This window comes from Terrapene carolina, unplaced genomic scaffold, assembly GCF_002925995.2.
Source record: "Terrapene carolina triunguis isolate 2854851 unplaced genomic scaffold, T_m_triunguis-2.0 Scaffold132, whole genome shotgun sequence".
NCBI classification, from domain to species: Eukaryota; Metazoa; Chordata; order Testudines; family Emydidae; genus Terrapene; species Terrapene triunguis.
In genome coordinates, this window is record NW_020664483.1 from 24,371,489 (window position 1) to 24,389,028 (window position 17,540).

General features: G+C 44.7%; 1 protein-coding gene across 2 annotated transcripts in view; it reads right to left on the bottom strand.

Annotated features, from left to right (window-relative positions):
- The window catches only part of EML6 (EMAP like 6), a 321,992-nt gene that overhangs the window by 61,872 nt on the left and 242,580 nt on the right, over positions 1-17,540 (bottom strand). For both annotated transcript variants that reach the window (XM_024215452.2, XM_026653192.2), the window contains exons 20-23: positions 17,091-17,218; positions 14,000-14,141; positions 7,809-7,961; positions 7,399-7,530 (exon numbers count right to left, since the gene is read on the bottom strand). In XM_024215452.2, coding sequence (XP_024071220.1) covers positions 7,399-7,530; positions 7,809-7,961; positions 14,000-14,141; positions 17,091-17,218 — 555 coding nt within the window. The remainder of the gene's footprint in view (positions 1-7,398; positions 7,531-7,808; positions 7,962-13,999; positions 14,142-17,090; positions 17,219-17,540) is intronic.

A 17,540-nucleotide genomic window follows, 5' to 3' on the forward strand; every position in this document is an offset into this window, starting at 1 on the left:
TGCATAAAGGGTAATTATATGAGGTCTCTACTGAAAGCTTTCAATTTATCAATACTCATAATCATTGCGAGATGTGTGTACGGGTAATATTTAAAGAATAATGTAACTATATTGAAAATTATGCCCTTACAGTTTAGGGGTAAAAGTGAGTCACCAGGGAATCATATGTCTCAGTGATGGCCCATTCAAGCAGGAGGGAGTTGCCACCCCTCCCTGGCTAGCTAATTATGTAATGTATTGTTTGATTGCCCACCTTTGCACCAACCCATATAAGTCAATGGAAAAACCTCAAAGATAAACTATAAAAACATCAAAACCACTTGGAAGTGAAAAGGAACAATATGACAGCCTGTCTGTGAATAAAGACAAAAGACTGATTCAGTAGATAATAGGGTGGAAAAAGACACTCTGGGTCCATTCCCTGGGGAGGTACCTTGATGAGCAGGGGTGCTTCATGAAAGACTGAGTTCTAGCTCCTTGGGGCTAGCAAGTGCTGTCAAAGATTGAACCTTTGGGGTAAAAATGTGCTTTATTAGGCCTTGTCTACACTACAGAGTTTTGTTGACAAAAGTCAGCTTTCGTCAACAAAACAGTGGAGCTGTACACATTAAATGCTCCTTCCGTTGACAAAACTCTTCTGCTTCACCGACAAAATAAAACCACCTCGATGAGAGGCATAGAGCTTTTTGCGGCAAAGTTATATAGACAAAGTGTCAGTGTAGACACAGCAGCAACTACCATATGTAGGAGACAAATAAAGATTTATTATCTTTCAGCGAGTATGTTTTTATTAAAAACCCATTAACAACACACAGAAAACGCTTGGTGGAAAGTCAGATAACAGTGAAGGGCAGTGTCCTGATGTAGGCTCTCATAGCTGTGTCACTCCAGCTATCATTTTGGAAGCTGTCTGAAGGGGTAGAGTGAATGAGGAACTGAGACAGCCAGAAAGATGCAAGGAATGGGTAGGAGGAGTTTGGGGAGGGCATGGCAAGCAGTTCTGTATCAGCTGCAGGGGGGCTGAGCACAGATGTATTCTGCTTACAGTGCGATTAGGGACTTCAACATAGAATCATAGAATATCAGGGTTGGAAGGGATCTCAGGAGGTCATCTAGTCCAACCTCCTGCTCAAAGCAGGACCAATCCCCAACTAAATCATCCTAGCCAGGGCTTTGTCAAAAACATCTAAGGAAAGAGATTCCACCACCTCCCTAGGTAACCCATTCCAGTGCTTCACCACCCTCCTAGTGAAAAAGTTTTTTCTAATATCCAACCTAAACCTCCCTCACTGCAACTTGAGACCATTAGTCCTTGTTCTGTCATCTGGTACCACTGAGAACAGTCTAGATCCATCCTCTTTGGAACCCCCTTTCGGGTAGTTGAAAGCAGCTATCAAATCCCCCCTCGTTCTTTTCTTCTGCAGACTAAATAATCCCAGTTCCCTCAGCCTCTCCTCATAAATCATATGCTCCAGCTCCCTAATCATTTTTGTTGCCCTTCGCTGGACTCTTTCCAATTTTTCTACATCCTTCTTGTAGCGTGGGGCCCAAAACTGGACACAGTACTCCAGATGAGGCCTGACCAATGCCGAATAGAGGGGAATGATCATGTCCCTTGATCTGCTGGTAATGCTCCTACATATACAGCCCAAAATGCCGTTAGCCTTCTTGGCAACAAGGGCACACTGTTGACTCATAAGCATCTCTATTTGCTCTTCCATCACTTTTATCATCCACTCCTGGCTAAAATTTGCTCCTGGCTTTCCTTACTGTTCTGCCTTCGGGTTTCTAATTTTCATTTACAGTCTCTCTCCATGCCCTGCGTTCTTGTTTTTTGGTGTCTGAGGATTGGACCACCTCTTGAAACATGTCCTCCTTGCTCCTCCTTGGTCACTTCCTTATTGGGTGGAGGCACTGCACTTGTGTGTAGGGGGTTCCCCAGAAGGCCACATCTTCAGAAGCACAATAAACAATAAACAGAGCATGATTGTTAATGCACATACAGCATCGAATCATAACAGTAAAATGCACCTCTTTTCAAATTTTAATTAGTTTCTCAGTGTCCCTGACAAGCACACAGCTCAGTGAATGCTCTAAACATGGTGAGTTCACCCAAGAAAGGGGTACTCAAGATGGGGCAAAGGGTCTAGGTCAGTGGTCCCAAACAGTTGGGCACGCCCTCCTAGGGGGGTGCAGTGGGCCCAGGCCAGCAACCCTGGGAGACAGGGAGAGAGTGCCACTCTGCCGTTAGTTCCGCTTCAGCCCCAGTCCCAGCCGCCCAGACACTAAAAGTCTGATTACCCGCAGTAACCGGCTTCTGCCACTGGGGGGTGGGAAGAGCAGCAGCTGCTGCTGGAGCCTGGAGGAGCACTCAGGGATGGCTCAAGTATGGCTCCCCATCCCCTGTCCTGCCCCATTCACCCCCCTCACCTCCCACCCCGGCTCCTGCGTGGGATGCAGACCAGGTAAGGGGGGGGCAAGTGAAAAAGTTTGGGGACCGCTGGTCTAGGTGGTTTTTTAAGGGGATCACTGCAGGCAACTAGGGGCAATATTATAAATTCTGCCACCATTTTCCACAGGCCATTGAAGCCAATATCTTACTCCTGAGGGTAAGCAAGGATGCAAGGGTGCATCTCCTGTATGCGTGCGGCTTCAGACCAGGTCCTGAAGTGCTCGCTGTATGCCACTTTGGTCCCTGCACAAATGATTGCCGATTGGTGCTGGAAAGTTTCCTACAGTGGAGGAAGGAACAAAACAGCTCTGCCAAGGAACTTTCAGCAGTGGATTGACAAGTATCTCCAGGAAAGTTTCCTAGAGATCTCTCTGAGGATTCCAGTGAACTCTTGGAGTGCATTAACACACTGTTCCATCCCACTGTGTAGCTGCACAGGGGAATGTCCAGCACACACAAACACAGCTAGTCTTGTACATTTCTATCCCTTAACCCACTTCTAGCGTATAACAAAGCAAAGGACAGCTCTACCTCATATAACTGAGCAACTTCAACTCAAAAAGATCACTTACCAGAGTTCTCCTCTCCTGCATCATGTGCACCAGAGATGGAGTGCTGGGACTGGCTCAAACCCTCCTGGGTCAAGAAGAGGTCCTGGCTCGCCACACTACTGGATGACCCAGTCACCTCGCCCATCTTGTCCTCCAACTTGACCTCCTCTTCCACCACTTTGTCCTCGGGGTTGAATCCACTGTCCACTGTCTCCAGCTCCCACATCCCCGAAGTATCCCCGGGTCTCCTGGCAATAAAGGTGGGGTTGCCGCCAAGGATGTCGTCCAACTCCTTATAGAAGCAACAGGACTTCGGCACAGCACCAGAGTGACAGTTTGACTCCCTGGGCTTCTGGTATACCTGCCTCAGCCCCTTTATCTTCACACGGCATTGATGTGTCTCCCATTTGTAACCCTTATCCAACATATGGATAATCTTCTGGTCTGGAAAGAAAGTCCCTGCTTGCAGCTTTCTGTACAGTCCAGTTTCCTGAAGATGTGTGTGTCATGCACCTTTCCCTGACCACCATGCATTGATGTCAATGAAATGACCACAGGGATCCACACACGCCTGAAATACCATAGAGAAGTACCCCTTTCTATAGCTGTACTCCGTTCCAAGATGGTATCCAAATTTGGGATATGCTAGCCATCTATCACCCTACCGCAGTTAGGGATTCCCATTGTTGTAAAGCCATCCAGTATTTCACACACATTGCCAAGAGTCACAGTCCTTCGTAGCAGAATAAGATTAAAGGCCCTGCACACTTACATTAATGCAACCCCAACGTTGGACTTCCCGACTCCAAACTGATTTGCAATGGATTAGTAGCAGTCTGGAGTTGCCGGCTTCCACAGAGCAATCGCCACACACTTCTCCACCGAGAGGGCTGCTCTCATTTTGGTGTCATTGCACCGCAGTGCTGGGGCAAGCTCCATACACAGTTCCAGGAAGGTGGTTTTCTGCATCCGAAAGTTCTGCAGTTATTGCTCGTCATCCCAGACCTGTATAATAATGTGATCCCACCACTCAGTGCTTATTTCTCGAGCCCCAAAATGATGGTCCTCCATGTGCAGCTGCTCCGTGAATGCCCAAAGTAATCTGGTGGTGTTTCTTTCCATGGCACATAGCAGGTCAGACATCTCGGATTCCTATTCAGATTGGGTGCTCATGATATACTGCATGAGCAACTGCGATATGTTTATAACAGTGACCACAACAGTAGAGAGCAGTGTAGGATCCATCCTTTCAGACAGAGATGGTGGGCACACAGTAAACAGGGGCTGATGAAAAATGCCATGAAACGCAGTTGGAAGCCCATGGAATGATGAGATGGAAAAACTGCATCGTGGGATGTTGAGCCTGCACTCATGATACATTGCAATCCATTCCACCTTCCCACAACTCCTAGTTGCAGAAGGTGGCAAGTAGCACAGTTGGATAGCCACCCACAGTGCACTGCTCTCTCTCTTGATGTTAGAGCACCAACTGTGAATGTGCTCTGCTGACAGAAGGAGCATTATGTGAACATGCACAAATGATTATATTATATTGGCGAAACTTGCATTGACAAAACTTTGTAGTGTAGACAAAGTCTTAAATAGGAAAAGTAATTATTGATAAGCATAGGCCCTAGTTCACGTTTTATGATTTTGTTTTGTATGTAACCATTTGTTTCCATCATTCACACTTGTTTCTATTTCAATCTCTAGTCTTACTTAAATAAATTTCCTTTTGTTTTACTATAATTGAACCCAAGTGCTGTGTGTGATACAGGAGCGGTGGGCTGAGGTAAAACTGGGGTACACTGTTCTTTTGGAAACGGAGGACCTGGCATTTCTGTGGGCTGGACACCACAGAAGGACACTTTGAAGGGACTTGGATGCTGGGGCATATTTGTTGTGAACCTGCAGGGCAAAGGCAGGCTGGTATAGCCCAGAGGAGAGTGCTTGAGTGGCTGACAGGCTGGTTGGGTGGAGCTAACACCAGATAGCACAGACAAGATTCCCTTGTGCTGGAAGCAGGTGGCAAGAAGGAGGACTCACTGCCCCGGGTGCCCCGAGAAGTGTCATACATGTATCATATCCCACAACTTGATGTCCAGGTATTGTAAAACAAGTTGTTATTGTTTGTATCACCATAGTGCCAAGGAGTCCTAGTCATTGACCAGGACCCCATTGTTCTAGATGCAGTACAACCAGAGAAAAAAAAGATGGTCCCTGCTCCAAAGAGCTTAACTAGTTAAGAGTGACATTATCTTGGCCCAGGTTCTAATCAAAATGCACAGAGCCTGATCCGCAGTACACTCTGATGAAGAGAAATTAAAATATATAAGCTGCATATCACTTCTATTCCTCTGCTGACTACACCCTCCCTTCCACATTGCAAAGTGGGATTTTGGTGTAAGTACAACATTCCACTTCTTCACTAGAATCGTACCTATGAAAAGGACTCACTCACTGTCTTTTTTCACTTCCCCTTATGTCAGTCATAACCCTCAAAGTGGGAAAATGTTCAGTAGTTGTTGTTCACAGAGAATTGATGTGACACAACTGGTATGCTGGATAACTTGCAAACTTGTACATGTTCTTTAATATTAAAGTAAGATCAAAGAGAAGCTTATTTTAATGCTTTTGTTTTACTCTCATCCCTGAGCCTCAAGTACTTAGGTGGGTGTCTGGTACTGTACAAAGCACATGTATAAAAGAGTCAGAAAGTGAAATATTTTAAAGTAAATCGATCCAGTTAGTGGACTGGAGAAGTTAGAAAGAGGAGGAGATAGCTCAAGAACTAATAACTGTTTGGAATTGGCTTAATTGAAGGGATTCTAGTATTTAAGGATTGAAGAGCTGATAATGAAAGCAGGTTTAAAACTGGAGAGTATATTGGCATCTACCATGCTTATATGATAGGGTCATAATTCAGAACCTGAATGCTTATATGATAAGATCAGAAGTCCCTCACTTTCAAACTGCATCAGCCTCATCCAACCAAATCAGAAGTAACAATAGCAGGCTTCTAAAAGAAGGGTATCCAGCCCTCCTTGATCAGGAGCACAGGTCAGTTTGATGCCAGGTAAGAGAGAGGGAGAAAAGGGCAAAAAACGTCCTAAAAAATTAGAGGACTAAATAAACAATAATCATACTTAAGTCTTTTTAAACTGGTAGGTCAGCACATTCCCCTGGATGTCCACATGACTGTGATCAAAATTATTTAATGTACTACTCCTTTTGTTGGAAAGTTCCCACAGTCAGAAATCCCCATAGACAGGAATGCATACCAGTCTTTGCTTCCTTACTTATTCAAAACTTTGTTTTTTTTTAAACCTTTCAGAAAGTTAGAGCTGTATAGTATTATGAAACATGAGGCTCGATTACCAGAAGACTGTTCAACAGATAGAGTTGAAAAAGATTATGTTTAACCAGCTTTGGACTGTGCAACTGCATGTAGCAAAACACAGCTAAAATTCATAAAATTTGCCATTGTGAAATATTAAAATATTTCAGTATAATAGGCAAATATTTTTGTAATTTTGTAATTACTTGTTAAATACAGCAAATCCTCATTATAATTTCACACAGGGAGATGGAACTAAAAGTGGCATATCCATGGAAAGTTATATCTACGTTTGAAAAAGACTAAGAAAATGAGGCTACTTGTATCACAGTATGGTATGATTTTGGTAATGCTCTCTGACTGGCTTCATCACAATAAATGCCACGTAGTGCTCAGTGAAAAGAAGAAGGAGGAAATCAGTCATGAGAGGTGGAATAGATGTTCGTCATGTGTTGCTAGTATGCAACTACAGAGCATCAGGTAAAGAAAAACATCAACATTACATTCATGCGTGACATTTTAGTTAGATGTTCTAAGTGAGTACCACAATCTTCAGCACAGATGTTGTCTGTAAGTATGCATTCCATCAATAAAAATTAATTGCAGTTGGGATGTGGGATATATAAGAGCATTTTTTCTGGAACAAAGGGATATTATGAGGCAGTTTTTCTATATCATAATTGGAACAGGCACACATTTGACATTTAGGCCTGGTCTACACTAACCCCCCAATTTGAACTAAGGTACGCAACTTCAGCTACGTGAATAACGTAGCTGAAGTCGACATACCTTAGTTCGAACTTACCGCGGTTCAGACGCGGTCCACACGCGGCAGGCAGGCTCCCCGTCGACTCCACGGTACTCCTCTCGCCGAGCTGGAGTACCGCAGTCGACGGCGAGCACTTCCGGGATCGATTTATCGCGTCCAGACCAGACGCGATAAATCGAACCCGGAAGTTCGATTTCCAGCCGTCGAACTAACGGGTAAGTATAGACCAGCCCATACTTTTACTGTAATTATAGGCATTTCAATTCACATATTTGGTCAAAGATTTTACCTCTTGAGTCCCAGTCAATGTGTGTGATATAGCTAGATGCACCTTTGCAGATGCCAACTCTTTTGCTGGTAAGCACATTGTAAATATCTACAAAATTATCATGGGAAGCCACTGCCAGATATTTTCCTGAATCTGTAAAAGAAAGAAATCCAAGTTAACTAAAGTATATGTGAGTATTCTTGATATTAATTATTATTATTATTACTTATTTCTAATGCAGTAGTACTCAAACACCTCAGTCAGGATTAGGGGCCCATTGTGCTAGGCTCTGTACAAACACATCAGAATGAAAAATACCTAACAGCCATGGTTCACATATAAAACATATTTGCCCTCTTAACATTCCATTTTAAGTCTATCATTGAAAACAAAACCAAAAAACAACAACTTATTTTATCCTTTGACTGCACCTCGTGAAAATTTGATATCAGAGATCATTTCCTTTCTGTGGTGGAAAGAGACCATATCTTCAACAGTATCAACATTCACTACCAGAAAACTCCCATCATTCAACCCTACAGCCAAGGCTTTCCCATCAGGAGAAAAGGCACAGCATCTTCCACCTGGAAAAGAAATTCAAAAGAAACACCTTATCGTTTATAATGTTGGACTGAGGAATCCAGCAATAATCTGCAGCTAGAAGGTCTCCCCACAGAAAAGGTCTATAAATTAATCATTTCTTAGGGTATGTATACACTGGAATCAGAGGTGCGATTGCAGATCATGTTGGCATAACGACACTATGGGTACGTCTTCACTACCCGCCGTATCGGCGGGTAGCAATCGATTTATCCGGGATCGATATATCGCGTCTCGTTAAGACGCGCTATATTGATCCCCGAACGCGCTCACCGTCGACTCCAGAACTCCACCAGCGCGAGCAGCGGTAGCACAGTTGACGGGGGAGCCGCGGCCGTCGATCCCGCGCCGTGTGGACCCCAGGTAATTCGATCTAAGATACTTCGACTTCAGCTACACTATTCGCGTAGCTGAAGTTGCGTATCTTAGATCGATCCCCCCCCCCCGCCCCAGTGTAGACCAGCCCTACCTTTAATCTAGCTAGTACAGCTAAAAATAGCTGTGAAGATGTGGTGGCACAGACCATGGCACAGGCTGTACACTCATACACACTCATGTTACTAGCCTATGCTGGAATCCATGCTGCTACATTTTCACTACTATTTGTAGTTGTGCTAGGTAGATTAAAGTTACCATGGCTATATCTAGCTAAACTGCAATCACACCTCTGACTGGAGCATAGTCATACCCTCCTAACCTTAATGAGACAGTCTAACTGCATAACTATTATTTGTTGGAATTTTCAGGAGGCACCATTTCAACAGTTACTCACTGCTTTATGTAGAGGAGGAAGGATGTATATCCACAATTGACCAGCTGCCCAGAAGTTGAAGTGGGGGAATAAAATATAAAGTTCACATTGCCACTGGATCCTGATCCTGACTGCTTTTTATCACATGGAAAATTATCTTGTCTGTAACTTGGTAAGAAAACTTTTTAAAGCAGAACAATAAACAATTTGTGGGCTTTAAAATGTCCTTAGGGAGAGAGAATGATTTTGTGGTTAAAACATAGGACTTGTAGAGTCAGGGGAAATGGGTTCTTTTCCCTCCTTTGCCATAGACCTGCTTTATGTCAGGGACATCACCCCTTCTGTGTCCCAGGCCTGCTCTACACTACGAGTTTAGGTCGACTTTAGCAGCGTTAAATCGAATTAAGCCACGACGAAGCCCTTTCTTTCGACTTAAAGGGCCCTTTAAACCGGTTTCTTTACTCCACCTCCGACGAGGGGATTAGCGCTAAAATCGGCCTTTGCGGGTCGGATTTGGGGTAGTGTGGACGGAATTCGACATTATTGGCCTCCGGGAGCTATCCCACAGTGCTTCATTGTGACCACTCTGGACAGCACTCTCAACTCAGATGCACTGACCAGCTAGACAGGAAAAGCCCCATGAACTTTTGAATTTCATTTCCTGTTTGCCCAGCATGGAGAGCACAGGTGACCATGCAGAGCTCATCAGCACAGGTAACCATGATGGAGTCCCAGGATCGCAAAAGAGCTCCAGCATGGACAGAACGGGAGGTATGGGATCTGCTCGCCATATGGGGAGACGAATCAGTGCTAGCTGAACTCTGTAGCAGTAAACGAAATGGCAAAATATTAGAAAAAGTCTCAAAGGCCATGAAGGACAGAGGCCATAACAGGGACGCACAGCAGTGCCGCGTGAAAATTAAGGAGCTAAGGCAAGCCTACCACAAAGCCAGAGAGGCAAACGGAAGGTCTGGGGCACAGCCGCAAACATGCCGCTTCTACGTGGAGCGGCATGCCATTCTAGGAGGTGCAGCCATTACTACCCCAACCGTGTGCTTTGACTCTGTCAATGGAGAAACACGCAACAGGGAAGCGGGTTCGGGGTACGCGGAAGATGATGATGATGATGAAGACAATGAAGATAGCTCACAGCAAGGAAGCGGAGAAACCGGTTTCTCCAACAGCCAGGATATGTTTATCACCCTGGACCTGGAACCAGTAACCCCCAAACTCACCCAAGGCGTGCTCCCAGACCCTGAAGGCACACAAGGGACCTCTGGTGAGTGTACCTTTGTAAATATTACACATGGTTTAAAAGCAAGTGTGTTTAATGATTAATGATTAATTTGCCCTGGCAATCGCGGCCAGTACAGCTACTGGAAAAGTCTGTTAACGTGTATGGGGATGGAGCGGAAATCCTCCAGGGACATCTCCAGAAAGCTCTCCTTCATGTACTCCCAAAGCCTTTGCAAAAGGTTTCTGGGGAGGGCTGCCTTAACCCGTCCGCCATGGTAGGACACTTTACCACGCCAGGCCAGTAGCACGTAGTCTGGAATCATTGCATAACAAAGCATGGCAGCGTATGGTCCCGGTGTTTGCTGGCATGCAGACAACATCCATTCCTTATCTCTCTTTATTATCCACAGGAGAGTGATATCATTCACGGTCACCTGGTTGAAATGGGGTGATTTTATTAAGGGGACATTCAGAGGTGCCCGTTCCTGCTCGGCTGAACAGAAATGTTCCCCGCTGTTAGCCACGCGGTGGGGGGGAGGGGTGAAGTGATCATCCCAGAGAATTGGGTGTGTGTGTTGGGGGGGCAGTTGGGTTTGTGCTGCATGTTAACCCGGAAACCGCAGCCCCTCCTTTTACATTGCAAACCCATTTTAAATGGCCAACCCAACGGGTCCTTGGTATGGGAAATGAGGGCGCTGCTGTTTGAAACCATTCCCACATGTTATGAAGGTTAAAAAAGCCAAAAGACTGTGGCTTACCATGGCTGCCTGCAAGCCGAATTCTGTTGCCTGGCACTGCGTGAGTGATCTCTCACACCAAACCGGCAGGCCCTCAATGTAAGAGGAAAAATGTGACCTTGTAACAAAAGCACATGTGCTGTGTAATGTGAACAGCAAAATTTAACGTGAAAGAGTGTACCCACTGTTCTCTAAAATGTGTCTTTTTTAACCACCTCTCCCTTCTCCTCCACCAGCTACAAATGTTTCTCCTTCGCAGAGGCTAGCGAAGATTAGAAGGAGAAAACGGTGGACTCGGGATGATATGTTCATGGAGCTCCAGATGTCCTCCCACGCTGAAAAAGCACAGCAGAATGCGTGGAGGCAGTCAATGTCAGAGTGCAAAAAAGCACAATATGAACGAGAGGAGAGGTGGCGGGATGAATCGCGGGCTGAACAGAGCAAGTGGTGGGCTGAAGATGATAGGTGGCGTCAGCTTGCAGACAGAAGGCAAGAGTCGATGCTCTGGCTGCTGGAGCATCAAACTGATATGCTCCAGTGTATGGTTGAGCTGCAGGAAAGGCAGCAGGAGCAGAAACTGCCGCTACAGCCCCTGTGTAACCAACAGCCCTCCTCCCCAAGTCCCATTGCCTCCTCACCCAGACGCCCAAGAACACGGTGGGGGGGCCTCCGGCCACCCAGTCACTCCACCCCAGATGATTGCCCGAGCATCGGAAGGCTGGCTTTCAATAAGTGTTAAAGTTTTAAAGTTTTAAACTGCAGTGTGTCCTTTTCCTTCCCTCCTCCCCCACCCATCCCGGGCTACCTTGGCAATTGGTTTTCAAAGCTTCTCTGATGCCCACCGCGCCCTGCTGTACTCTTCTAACCGCCCTGGTGTCTGGCTGCGCATAATCAGCAGCCAGGCGATTTGCTTCAACCTCCTACCCCGCCATAAATGTCTCCCCCTTACTCTCACAGATATTGTGGAGCGCACAGCAAGCAGCAATAACAATGGGGATATTGGTTTCGCTGAGGTCTATCTGAGTCAGTAAGCTGTGCCAGCGCACTTTTAAACGTCCAAATGCACATTCCACCACCATTCGGCACTTGCTCAGCCTATAATTGAACAGGTCCTGACTACTGTCCAGGCTGCCTGTGTACGGCTTCATGAGCCATGGCATTAAGGGGTAGGCTGGGTCCCCAAGGATAACGATAGGCATTTCAACATCCCCAACAGTTATTTTCTGTTCCGGGAAGAAAGTCCCTTCCTCCAGCTTTCGAAACAGACCAGAGTGCCTGAAGACGCGAGCATCATGTACCTTTCCCGGCCATCCCACGTTGATGTTGGTGAAACGTCCCTTGTGATCCACCAGGGCTTGCAGCAGCATTGAAAAGTACCCCTTGCGGTTTATGTACTCGGTGGCTTGGTGCTCCAGTACCAAGATAGGGATATGGGTTCCGTCTATCGCCCCACCACAGTTTGGGAATCCCACTGCAGCAAAGCCATCCACTATGACCTGCACGTTTCCCAGAGTCACTACCCTTGATATCACCAGGTCTTTCATTGCCCTGGCAACTTGGATCACAGCAGCCCCCACAGTAGATTTGCCCACTCCAAATTGATTCCCAACTGACCGGTAGCTGTCTGGCGTTGCAAGCTTCCACAGGGCTATCGCCACTCGCTTCTCAACTGTGAGGGCTGCTCTCATCCTGGTATTCTGGCGCTTCAGGGCAGGGGAAAGCAAGTCACAAAGTTCCATGAAAGTGCCCTTACACATGTGAAAGTTTCGCAGCCACTGGGAATCGTCCCATACCTGCAACACGATGCGGTCCCACCAGTCTGTGCTTGTTTCCCGGGCCCAGAATCGGTGTTCCACGCCATGAACCTGCCCCAGTAACACCATGATTTGCACATTGCTGGGGCCCGTACTTTGTGAGAGGTCTATGTCCATGTCAATTTCCTCATCACTCTCATAGCCGTGCTGCAATCGCCTCCTCGGCTGGTCCTGGTTTTGCTTTGGCATGTCCTGGCTCTGCATATACTCCAGGACAATGCACGTGGTGTTCATAGTGCTCATAATTGCCGCGGTGATCTGAGCGGGCTCCATGATCCCAGTGCTATGGCGTCTGGTCTGAAAAAAGGCGCGAAACTGACGGAGGGAGGGAGGGGCGACTGACGACATGGCGTACAGGTACAGGGAATTAAAATCAACAAAGGTGGCTGTGCATCAGGGAGAAACACAAACAACTGTCACACAGAATGCCCCCCCCCAAAGACTGAACTAAAAACCCTGGGTTTAGCAGGCCCTTGATTTCACGGAGGGAGGGGGAAGCAAATGAATACAGAACAAATCTGGTCCATCTATTTTTTACATCTTAAGCTGGCAGCAGATGGTGCAGCATGGCTGCTAGCCATCGGCATCTTCTGGGTGCTTGGCAGAAAATGATGTACTATGACTGCTAGCCATCATCATCAAGACGGTTCAATAGGCCAGGAGACAAAACATGTCTGCCCAGGTGCCTCTGATTGAACTCACTGAGGAATACGACGATGACGGATACCAGTCGTAATACACCATCCACTGCCAAAAGGCAAGGGGCTGCTGCTCTGTAGCAATGCAGGCCCACGTCTGCCAGCACCCAGATAGCTGATGAGGCTACCAGTCATACTGCACCGTCTACTGCCAAAAGGCAATTAGCTACTGCTGTGTAGCAATGCAGTACCACATCTGCCGGCACCCAGATGACATATGGTGACGGTGAGCTGAGCTGAGCTGAGCGGGCTCCATGCTTGCCGTGGTATGTTGTCTGCACAGGTAACCCAGGTAAAAAGACGCGAATCGATTGTCTGCCGTTGCTCTGACGGAGGGGGAGGGACTTGACGACATGTACCCAGAACCCCCCGCGACACTGTTTTGCATCATCAGGCATTGGGATCTCAACCCAGAATTCCAATGGGCGGCGGAGACTGCGGGAACTGTGGGATAGCTACCCACAGTGCAATGCTCCGGAAGTTGACGCTAGCCTCGGTACTGTGGACGCGGTCCGCCGACTTCATGCACTTATAGCATTTTATGTGGGGACACACACAATCGACTGTATAAAACCGATATCTATAAAACCGGCTTCTATAAATTCGACCTAATTTCGTAGTGTAGACATACCCCCAGTTTCTCTATATGCTCCTATTCCCTATCAACCAATTAGAGGCTTAATTCATTTATGTCTGTTGAATGCATTGAGAGACACAGATGGAAGACACTATAGAAATGCAGTGCATATTATTCTTGCAGTATATACAGTCAAAGGAGAAAGTTACCTTTTTTGAGTTTTCTCACTGCTAACATGCGGTGTTGTGAGGAAAGTTCCCAGATTCTCAGTGTTTTATCATCACTCACTGTTGCACAGATAGGCAAGAGAGGGTGAGCTGCCAAGCCCCACACTTCTCCTTCCATATGCCCCTAAGGAAAGTCATAGAAGTTAAGGATGGATAACACCTTTTAATGTCTGTAGGCCATCCCCCTGCGAGTGCATTTTCTAGTGCTCTGTCTAATCTTTTAAATGTCTCAGATAACAGGGCTTCCACCACCTCCTTCAGAAGATGTTTCTCATTCTAAGGAAGGGTATGTCTACACTTCCAAGATGGAGATATAAATTCCCAGCACAAGGAGACATACATACACACTAGCTCTGATCAAGCTAGTGGGCTAAAAATGCAGCCATGGCAACGTGAGGGACTAGATGCCCCAAGTACGTTCTTAGTGTCTCTGATGGGCATGCATTCTGGGTAGCTAAACCCTCTTGCTGCTGAAGCTGCTGTGACTACACTATTTTTAGTGCACTAGCTCAATCAGAACTAGTTCAAATATGTGTCCTTGAGCAGGGAGTCATCCCCCCCGCTTCCCCAACTCCAACCCAAGTATAGACATACCCTAAGAGAACTTACTGTCAGGTCCTGCTCCTGATAATCAGCCTAAATGTACTCTTCCTTCATTTCATTCCATCACTACTAGGTGTAAACCTTGTACAATCCTAAACAAATTATCTCTCTTCCACCCTTCAATACTTGTACAGGAGACAGTTATGACCATAGAGTGCTATCCTAAGATCCTAACACAGGCAACATTCTCAATGACGTTTATGGAAGTTAAGCATTCTGCAGGATTCTGATCTGGTATTAGTCATTGTTTAGTTCTTTTAATTTTTTCTCATAAGTCAATCTTTATATCCCTTTAATCATTTTTGTTGCTCTTCTCTGGATTTTTTCCAGTTTGGATACAGCTTTCCAGTACTAGATGCTGCCCAAGTTACAGGCCTGAACGACAGGCAGGATGGTGGTGGTGTCAAATGTCAGAAAGAGAAACCAAGATTTTAATTTGGCTAAAAGGAGACAGGTCTGTACTAAAGAGCACTTCAAGCTACCTACCTCTTCCTCATACCTTTTCAGTGATTTTTCTCACATGCATAAACAGAGGAATCTTGAGTATGAGTTGACAGATTATTTTACCTCTGGTGTGGTGTGACCACTCCTGGTATACTGTGCCCACAATTCAACAAGGATGTGGATAAATTGGAGAAGGTTCAGAGAAGAGCCACAAGAATGATTAAAGGATTAGACAACATGACTTACAGTTATAGACCCAAAGAGCTCAATCTATTTAGCTTAACAAAGAGAAGATTAAGGGGTAACTTGATTATAGTCTGTAAGTATATATATGGAGATCAAATCTTTAATATTTTCTCCTCAATCTAATAGAGAAAGGTATAACATGATCCAGTGGCTGGAAGTTGAAGCTAGACAAATTCAGATTGGAAATAAGGTGTACATTTTTAACAGTGAGGGTAATTAACCATTTGGAACTACTTACCAAGGGTCGTGGTGGATTCTCCATCACTGACCATTTTTAAATCAAGATTGAATGTATTTCTAAAAGATACTCTTTAAGAATTGTTTTGGGGAAGTCCTATGGCCTGTGTTATGCAGGAGGTCAAACTAGATGATCACAATGGTCCCTTCGAATCTATGAGTCTACTGAAGGACAAGGTCAGCTCATTTCCTATTACTGCGAATGATGGACTCCAGTTTAGCAGTTTGCATTTTGTAGACATGGAAAAACTCCACTAAAACAACAAAAGTTTACTGGTTCATCAGGACCTCTTGATCACATCTTACATATTTTCTATTTGTGCTTGAGTTGATATATGTATAACAGTAATTTTGTCTGGGTGACATATTATAAAAATTATTTCTATGTAACTTTATTATGCTAGATGCAGGCACCACATATATTTTCTTTATCAGCAGAACTCACCACAGAAATCAGGTTATTTTCATACAATTTCAGTATCACACCACATTAGCATTTGTCAGAGCAGAAATATATGAGAAGATTATCATTTCAAATGTTCTGGTTAAAACTCAAGTACAAAATACATCTGCTCATACCCCATGTTGTTATGGCTATCACACAAATAGCAGAAACTGCAAGGTTGCTTTACATGCCTGGAACTAATTCCATACAACAGTATTACAGATAAGAAATAATGTTTTGTAAAAACACTAGACATTTTAGATATAGCTATGATTTAATAAAATAGAATGTAAATAAAACAAAAGAAACATTTTGACTACTTTAACTGAAGTTTTATTTTTAAAAAGTGGCTCAAACTCCCCAAAAGTGGATCAAATTACAATAAACTCCATACTTGAATTAAAAAAGAACAACCCAAACATACAAAAGGAGAGCTTAAACAATTTTCAGTATAAAAGGAGTGCTATCCTGCAAAGTTGGTACAGTTATTAAAACAAAACAACATCAAGGGGCACATATACTAGAAATTTGTTAAATATTTTGCTAAATCCATAGATGTTATAAATCACACAAATAGTTGTCTCTCCACTTCTCAGGAAAGATGTAATAGCAGATTGCTGTAGTGAGCTGTCAGTTTACTAAAACTTAACATTTATTACAAAATAAGTATAGAATATTTACTAGTATGCTATATGATTTCAGCATAAATAAACTGAACCACAACTGTCAAAATAAAATGAACAAATTACGTTTTGTGTTGCAAAAGCCCTGCTTTTTAGTTTTTATTGTTATATATATATATATTTCCATAGGTCCTAATCCAGCTCCCATTAAAGTAAATGAAAAGACTCAATAGTACTCAAAGTTAATGGGCTCTGACTTGTTTTTCCCCCCTCAAAATTCAGTAATTCACAACAGGTCTCCAACTCCTCAGTATGAATCATCAAGCTCCTACTGTACATCAGTTTCTGAATGAACAGGGAGGGATGGCAAATAACTGACCAACAGTATTAAAGAAAACAAAAAGAGAGCAATTGGGGAAATCTTAGGAATTCTTGCATTCTTATGAACTATTTGATGAAGAATACTAGATTGTACCTGAACAAGCAGAGTCATGGGGCCACTTTTATCAATTTCAAGTATCTCTCCATTTCTGGTCCCCACTAGTATATGCCCATGTCCTAAGGTGATGGCACGAATGGAGGGATTATCTTCCAAAAGTAAACCTGAAAGATAAAAAAATGTGCATTTAAACTTCTTATTTGCAAAATCAAAGAAAACTCTCAGTTAGTATTGTACCTTATGTTTTCTATGATCAAAATCTATTTAAGATAGTCACACCATAATATGTAAGGTGTGCTTGTTTGGTCAAGCAGTTAACTGACCTGTGGATTTATGTAATAGTTGGGAATGGGGGCGGGGTTGTGCTCTTCTGCACTGTACAGGGAATCCTATTGATAATTTAAAGGCAGTGTAGTGAGTCGGTGTGGCTCCCCGTCGCCCCGGAGAGGGAAGAGCCCATCCGGAGGCCGCAGTGGGCGGAGCCAG